The sequence below is a fragment of the Halyomorpha halys genome, unplaced genomic scaffold, assembly GCF_000696795.3.
Source record: "Halyomorpha halys isolate HHAL.00 unplaced genomic scaffold, Hhal_1.1 Scaffold7.1, whole genome shotgun sequence".
In the NCBI taxonomy this organism is placed as follows: domain Eukaryota; kingdom Metazoa; phylum Arthropoda; class Insecta; order Hemiptera; family Pentatomidae; genus Halyomorpha; species Halyomorpha halys.
The window spans coordinates 2,178,631-2,187,363 of record NW_027110368.1 but is presented as its reverse complement, the minus strand read 5'-3'; the positions used below and the strand labels follow the sequence as shown (position 1 = coordinate 2,187,363).

Here is an 8,733-nt window from a genome sequence, read left to right as displayed (position 1 = left end):
TGCACCTAGCCTTATCAGCTTACTGGTCCGTCCGCTTCATCTCGGCAACTAGTAAGCTGGCTCCTATCATGACAGTTCTAGTCCGTCCGCTTCATCTCGGCAACTAGAACTGTTACTCTGCCTCAGACTCTCTTACCCAGACATCCTCTACCTAAGTCAGTGTCCAGGGCTCATCCTCTGGCACGGCCGTTCCTAACTTATAATGAATACGCCTTGTCGTGGGCCTTCTGTAAAGAGATATCAGGTTGGAGAAATCGCCTAAGACCAGAGACAACCCCGACAGACTCTTTTTCGATGTAGCGTAATACAGTACATTTCTGCCCCGAATGCGATTATCAGATGGGTCAGATTTGTTCTCAATAATTAAATAATTGTAGTCTTGGAAGACGGTACTAGGCTACAGGTGCAGCCAGTAACTGGATGCCCTTAGGGGAGTTGCATCTCACCGTTGCTATGATGTCTAGTTATGGATAGCCTATTGAGAAGACTTGAGGATGCTGGGATATTCGTGCAAGCTTTTGCTGAAGATGGAGTGATCCTCATTAGTGAAAAGTTCGTGAGTATTTGCTATGGAAGTATTATGTGGTGGACAGCCCTGCAAAGGGCTTTCCATGTGTGAATGGCCAGTAAGATCCAAAGGATGGCCTGTATCGGTATAACTGGGGTAACAACACGTACTAAGGCATTGGAAATTCTGCTTTTCCTAATACCACTCCACTTATTGATTAATGGGGAAGCGGTATTAGCCTATCTAAGAATGAAAGAAAATAGACAGTGGACAGAGGCAGAAGTTACTGGTCACGCAACAATAGCTAAAGTGGTGGAAAGTGAGTTACCAATACTACAATACCGCTCACCACTTTTAGATAAGACACCCGCTCTAGACACTAAGAATAGCTACCTACACTGAAAGTTAGAGGATTGGGTACAGGGTTTATTGGAAACCCCAGGAGAGTATCTGCCCTGTTTCACTGATGGATCGAGAATGGATTCGACAGGACTAACGGGGGCAGGGGATTACATAGAAGAATTAGGCATAGAACTAAGCTTCCCACTAGGCAAGCACTCGACTGTCTTTCAGGCAGAGGTGTTTGCCATCTTGTCAGCAGCTTTATGCCCTGAAGTTACTAGCTGTGAAAGGACTGGTATCACCATCTTTTCAGATAATCTGTCAGCCCTTCAAGCCTCGGAGTCACCTAGAGTCACCTCTAATTTGGTAATAGAGTGCAAACTAACCTTAGAATCATTAGCGTGCTTAAAGAAGCTTCATCTTGTGTGGGTCCCAGTACACAAGGGAATCACAGGTAATGAAAAAGCTGATCAGCTTGCTAGAATCGGGGCTGAGCACCCTCCTATAAGACCAGAACCATTCCTAGGCATTTCTAAAAGGCATCCCTTTTAGATCCCAGTCTTTGACTGGACATAAAAGAAAGCAGGTAAGGAGTGGAGGGACAGTACAGGGCTGAGACAGGCCAAGATTTTAATAACTAAACCCTCTACTTCTAAAACTAAGTGGCTGTTAGGTCTAAATAGAAACGAACTCTGATTATTAATAGGAGTACTTACAGGTCACTGAAGACTTATAAGACATCTTAAGATATGTGGAGTAGTCCATGATGAAACCTGCTGCTTATGCTCCAGAGACTGCCTTACATTATACAGCAGACTGTGGTAGGTATGTGTCACTAAGATACAGGCTTTTAAGCTCTGATAGAATTACAGGAAAAGAGGCTTCCTCTATAGATTGGTAGTCCCTTTTGAATTTCATTAGAAAATCAAAAAGGTTCTATATAGAGGCATAAGATATATTAAAGCGCCATTCCATTGGGTTGTCTTGGGGATGGAAAAACTTGTTGGCGGACTTGTTACCCCACCATTACCAGTACCAGTACCAACCACCAACTATAATCTAATATAACAATTATAACCAAAACTCATGAATTGAAAATAATTTTATAAGCCATTCATTACCTAAGGGATGCTGGTTAATGTCCTCATTAAGTATTTTAAGGCATAAATTAAAGAAGTATTGTGGTGCAATTAAATTGGAAAATAATAATAATTATCCATGATTCAATGAAAGTAGTTTAGTGATAACAATTACATCTCAGAATTAAAAATAAACTCATAGAAAACAAATCTTATCAATTAGTTAAATATTGACTAAGGTCGTCAATACCTGGCCGTTATTTTGTTCCACATCATTTATTTTTCTTATTTTCTAAGGAATTTTCATAACGCATAGAATCTTCACCAATATCCACCACACAGTTCCTAGGAAACCAACCACGCTGATCTGTATTTTCTCCAACTTTTTCACCAAAAAGCCAATACCTACAAAAAATATATAAATAAAAGCATCAATAATTAACAGATAAATTACTAAAAAAAATTTTTAATTTTATTTTCCTAAAAATAGATCAGCTACAAACCAGATAAACAAAGCATTAAAAAAAAGGATGACAGCAACATACACATCAACCACTGGAGTCCAACCGAGTTAGAAGGGAGAAAAAGAGGCTACAGCTCAGAAGGAATATAACATGGGAGAAAAGCAAGTTAATAGACCTGGAGACCTGCTATTCACACTGATGTGGTGTAGGAGAAGTGTAAAGAATATGTTACTTACAACCTCTTCATTGATCTTAAACCTGCATATGATAGTATCACTCGGCAGGAGCTTTATTTGGGCCCTCCTGGTTATCCCATTGGGAACAACCCAATTAAATTGAATCATATTGAGAGAATCAAAATGTCAGGGTCAAAGTTTACTGTATGAGTTGAAACTGACCTAATTGAGCTCTTCAACACAAACTACTGTGTAAGACAAGGGGATACTTGCCTGCTTTATTTTGAATTTTGATGGGGAGAAAAAAGTACAAATGTCTAGAATCCAGCTTTATACGACTATACACTGATGGTTTTGATAATGGGATAAGATTGGAGCATGCATCAATAGAGTTGTTCTTGGGCCTAAAAGATACACCAAAGAAACTAGGACTACTTATTAATGAGACTAAGCCTAAGTATTGAAGGGTCAAAGGAGGAATCAGTTCCATTGAGGCTGGACACAGCAACTTCAGTCTTACCTTTTATAAGACCCTAGTCTGACCAATTTTAAGCAGGAAGAATGTGTAAATTGTGGGACTTTACAAGGATACCCACCTGACCAGGTTCATCAGGATGGGGTGACTTTAGTGGGCCAGACTACATCATGCAGATGGATGATGCTGATGAAGATGCAATGATGGATGGGATACTATCAAAAAATCTTTATAAAAGAAGACAAGTTAATTGGCCATATTTTAGATGGGAGCACTCAGTAGCAGCAGGCACACAGCTCCTGCCTTGAGTTTGGAACTGGAGAACTGCAGCAATTGATTCTACTAACTGTCAGAAGCTTTTGGAGGAGATATAACCAGTGATAAGATATAACAACACATATGTATCCATTCATTGGTTGCCAGGAAGAGGGTTAAAAGTGAGTAATAATAATTACTTAGTTGCACATACAAATTGAAATAAGATAAACTGATTAATATTGTTTTTTATTTTTCAAATCACTATCTATAAAAGAGATCACTGACTTTTTCCAGCGAGTAACGTTTATGATTTCTTTTGGTCGAAGAGGCGTTCTAGTCTCATCAGTGCAAGGTGGATGAAGAAACACACCAAATCCATGGGAAATAGGGAACCAATGTCCACTATATTGTTTTACTGCCATATAAGTTCTGGTTCGGGCACGTTTTTCCAATTTCTGCTCCTTTTGTTCAATCTAGAAGATAATAAATAAAAGTGAATAATTCATTTATCTGAGATTAAAATTTTAATAGAGATTTAAATAGAAATAAAAAAAATCTAGAGGAAAACTAATTAAAGGTATAGTGTGGCTAATTTGAGGAAGAGAGGAAACCGCAATTAATTTAGAAAATATTACATAATTCTCATTGTTTAATGAATCAAATATGAAAATGGAGCCCAAGTTGTTTTCCACAGTGAATAACTTCAATTCAATAAAATATCAATATGTACATTATAATATTAGACAATATTTTATCAAGTAATTAACAGCAGAATGAAGAACTCAGTGGCCTCTTTTATAATACAAGTTAAACATATTTTAATTGGAAAATCAGTTAGAAGATCCTGTCTCTTGTAGTCAGCATAGATAAACTGAGTTTTGTTTTTTAACATGATTCTATTTCAGCTGATATATTTTATCAGTATCATATATATATGTTAACTTCAATTCTATTAATGCTATGCCCATTAGTACTGAATTTCAGAAAAATGTTTAAAAAAGTAAAATAATAATTAATCACCACGCTGTTTGAGCAGCTACAGCCCTCGAACTTATCTCTAATCACAACTTTCACAGGTAGTCTCAGGGCAACCAAAAAATAAAAGTGATGTAAACCAGATATTAGGAATTTATGTTGGTAATGTAATATTTTTTAACATAATTTATAGAAATAACTAAAGAAAATAGTTGATCCAACTCAAAACTTAGAAATTTGTCCTGAGAACACAACATAACTTTTACCAAATGAAGGGCCAGGGACCACCATCAATAATGTAACATAGACTAAAAATTATGATGTTAATTTATTATATTTTGCTGTGGTTATACAATTAAAAAAAAATTCACATATTTATAGGTGATCTCTTGATACTCTACTTGTTAAATCAGTAGGATCAGATATATATATATAATTCACTTTCTATGGTCAAGAACCTCAATGGATTTATTCTAGCCAGAGTGTGGGTCAAGATTCGTTACGTGGTTCCAACCAGAAATAAATTTCTACCCAACCGACTGGGATCGAACACTGGTGCTGACTTTCTGACTTGAGGTTGCTAAGGTAACACCTCAACACTCAGCCGCCATGGCTTCAGAAAACCTTACCTATCATAATGAAAAACAGAAGATAAGTGCGGCATCAAAAACTTGAACCTGTTTTCTTGTTATTATGAATTAAAAGATCCCCTGAACTCATAATGAAGTTTCTAAAATAAAAATACATATATGTTGGGTATTTTAATAAAAAAGAAAAATATACAGCTCAGAATATCAGCAAGAGATGAAAGAAAAAACAGGAGCTCCAAACCTTATTCTAGTAAAGCAATTCATTAATCTCTTAAGTCTTATCACAAGCTTATCTAGATAGTTCCTCATAAACTAAACACCCATAGTCTAATTGGACAAAATATAAGAAGTTGATAAATACTTAAGAGGAATGAATATCAAAACTATAACTAATAGAAATATGATATGAGTTATAAATAGTGTTTTAATTATTACATAACTACTAGTACCAAACTTTCTATACATTTATGCTTTAACTAAATGATGAAAATTTCTATTCATAAAATAACCTCTTACCGTCAAAGTATATTGATGACATCCTTTTACAACAGGCCAAGAGATTCCATCACCGATGGGTTCTAGGTTCCAATTAAAAACCTAAAAAAAGAAAACAAAACGTACATGTACATTCACTAAATGTAAAATTAATAATTATTAACAAATAGTCAAATAAAAACCTGTATAAAATTCTTTTTCCATCCGAGATCATAAGGGAAAACAAAGACTTTGTCACTAGGACGTCGCCTGAATATAGCTTTTTTGACTATCCATTCTTCAACTCCAGTTTTATTTCGCAAAACGGACCTCAACTAAAGAAAAAAGCTATTTGTAAAAACATGTATGTATGAAAATACAGTTTTTTAAAAAAAATTATGTAAGACTTATTACAAAGATTTTTAAGTTTTAAAAATCAATATTATTCAAGAATAAAATATATATTCCAGGTAGATTAAAAATATAATAAAAATGATACAATCTAAAATTTCTTAAAAATAACTAGACTTATAAAATTATACATTGATAGGTAAGCTAAACATAAAGTTCATCCGGCAATCATACCTAAATCTCTTAAACATATCTTAGAGATTGTTTATTCTTATTGTAGTGTCAACGAATAAAACTACAATTAAAAAAAAAAATAAAAAGAAACAGACCCTTTCTTAACTTTTAAACCAAGAAATAAAAATTTTTTTTATAACTGACAGAAATTTTTAAAGGACTTTCTCTTACTAAGAATAAATAGTAAGTAACAACATACAAGAAGTCTGGTAGTGGTTTAAACAAGGTTCCAAAATATCACTTAATTTTCACATATAGATTTGCCTTAGACCAAAATAGTTCAACAGTTTAATTTCAATAGCCAATTTTTATTGACCAAGAAAAAAAAATTTAAATTTCCCTCAAAATTTGAGTTATTTTTCATGACACCAATCCAAAAATCAAATTAAAAAAAATCTGCCTTATACAGTTTTTCTTTTAAATTAGTATTTTTATGGTTTATGATTTCCAATAATGAATCATTGTGATCAAACAAGAAAGAAAAAGTAAAGCCCCTAAAAATTGAGGTTTTACGCATTTCATGATACATAGAATCCAAAAATCAAATAAAAAACAAAAAATGCATGTCCGCCTTCTGGGGCTTTACTCTGAAACTAATTTGAGCTTTTAACTCAGCTATTAAGAAGATAGAACAAAAATCCTCAGTGTTAAGGAATCACCTTTTCTAAATCTCATAAAAAAAATAAATAAATTATCTTCCCCACAAGTCGACTGGTTTTATTGAAGCTTACCTAAAGTCTTATCCTTTAGACACTTCAACTTTTCATAAACAAACTAAATTTCTGCAAATAAACATATAGTTTTACTTTTAAAAAAACTATAGGGCATTGAATTTACGTTTTTATTTATTATGTCTCTTCCTAAAGACACTTTAACTTTTCATAAAAAAGTAAATTTCTGAAAAAACAAAACAAAAAAAACAACAGAGAATTGGCCTTTTGAATAATAAACCTTTATAATTGACCAAGAAAAAAAAAAAATAACACCTCAAAATTAGAGCTTTTACATTTTAAGACAAGAAAGTAAAATTTTTAAAGTTAACCGGTCAGGTTCTAATAAACCAGTTTACTATATTAAATAACATCAGGGACATTCATACAAGCACCAAATCCAAGATTCACAATGCAGAGTTTAATTCAAACAATATTATTCATGATAAAGACATTTTTTGTGTTGGATTTTGAACTCAATTCAGTTCAGAAAGTAGTGAACGGACTCATCAAATATTTTATTTGCTCATATAACAAAATAATTAATTCAAATAATAAACCATTATGTAATACTTTGCAGCATTTTTAAGATCTGGGACCAAAGTCTGAATACGTCATCACTCACCTTTTTTTTTTTATTATTATTTTTAATATAGATTAATTAGAGTTTTCTCAAATCTCAGCCATTTAAACCAAGGTTTTCTAACTCAATTTTTTTTTTATTGAAAATGTAATGTTGTGACATTGTTTTGTAGGATAATTTTATAATTCATTCTGACTTTTTTGAAAAATTCTTTCAAAGTGTCACTAGAATAAAGCATTACATTTTATTATTTTAAAATGATATACATTTTTTCCTGAATTATGAGGTATCTTAACTTAAGTGGCGATATTCAATCTCAATCAGAGAGTTAATAGACATGAAACAATCATAGTCAAACTAGGAGAAATTAAGGGAGAGGACAAGAACAAGTATTTGAAGGGTAAGGAATTATTAGAAATTTAATAATGGCAATGGATGAAACAGTAATTTGTAAAATGATATCAAGGTGATTCAAAAATTTTACATCACATCATATCACAGCTTAAGTGACAATATGTATACAACTATATTATTTCGTTTTCGTGTCCTCAGTTTTCAGTAACTTCAATGCCTCAAAGCACTGATGAAAAGCTGGTATAGGAACAACCCATTTTAACCTTGATGAAAGAGAACCAAGTGTTAGAGAGTGATCAGGAGTTAAAAAATATATGCATTTAGTCAATATATTCATACTCAATCGATTGTATAGGCAAAGATATTTAAATGATTTACATTGAAATTTTATTTCAATGATGGAGACAAAACAATGAGTACTTAAATCCCTGTGCCACTGGGTAAGAATAAAACTTAATTATTTTAAATTCTTCAATTATTCAAAAGATATATTTTTTGAAAATCTTTATTTTCACTTTTACTTTTTACTGGAGGTATTGATTAATTCATTTTATTTTAAGTAGTCACTTTTTTTTTTCTCACATTTCTTATAACCGTTCTTGTTAATTCCTGGAAAAACATAAATTATTATTTTAACTCCATATTTGTGATTTGACCACTGAAAACCTTTTTACCCAATTATACCCCCAGACCATTTATGAAAAAAGGAAGTCTAAATAAAATATTTGAATTTTGGTTCATCATTTATAATAATGAACCTTTGAAATCAATCAATATATATACATATATATAAACATTAACACCACTCAAAATTTAATGATTTATATTTGAGATATGTTGATCCAAAATTGAAATTTGTCTTTCCAAAGGGAGACTAATGAGCTGATTTTTTTCATTTGTTTCTTGTTTACCCGATTTCTCACATCTCATAGAACATACGATAGAGGTTTTATATGCCCATAACTTGGCCATTTAGAAGATTAAAGAAGATGGAGGAAAAATACAGTGTTTTAAAATCATAAAACAAAAATCTAATAAAAATGAATCTAAATAATACTTAAAATTCCCAATTCACTGATATATGTGACTTCACTCAAAATGAATGAGGTATTGAGAACAAGAGTAAACCAACCTCATCAACTGTGATTTTGAAACAAACC

General features: G+C 32.5%; 2 protein-coding genes across 2 annotated transcripts in view; one reads left to right on the top strand and one right to left on the bottom strand.

The window, feature by feature from the left end:
• LOC106677245 (palmitoyltransferase ZDHHC6) overlaps nt 1-8,733 on the bottom strand; it is a 21,156-nt gene that overhangs the window by 8,635 nt on the left and 3,788 nt on the right. The window contains exons 6-9 of the mRNA XM_014415051.3: nt 5,545-5,676; nt 5,384-5,464; nt 3,588-3,775; nt 2,180-2,334 (exon numbers count right to left, since the gene is read on the bottom strand). Coding sequence (XP_014270537.1) covers nt 2,202-2,334; nt 3,588-3,775; nt 5,384-5,464; nt 5,545-5,676 — 534 coding nt within the window. The 3' untranslated portion in view covers nt 2,180-2,201. The remainder of the gene's footprint in view (nt 1-2,179; nt 2,335-3,587; nt 3,776-5,383; nt 5,465-5,544; nt 5,677-8,733) is intronic.
• On the top strand, nt 986-1,402 carry LOC136796039 (uncharacterized). Its single transcript, XM_067048502.1, has one exon. The coding sequence runs from the start codon at nt 986-988 to the stop codon at nt 1,400-1,402; it is 417 nt and encodes a 138-aa protein (XP_066904603.1).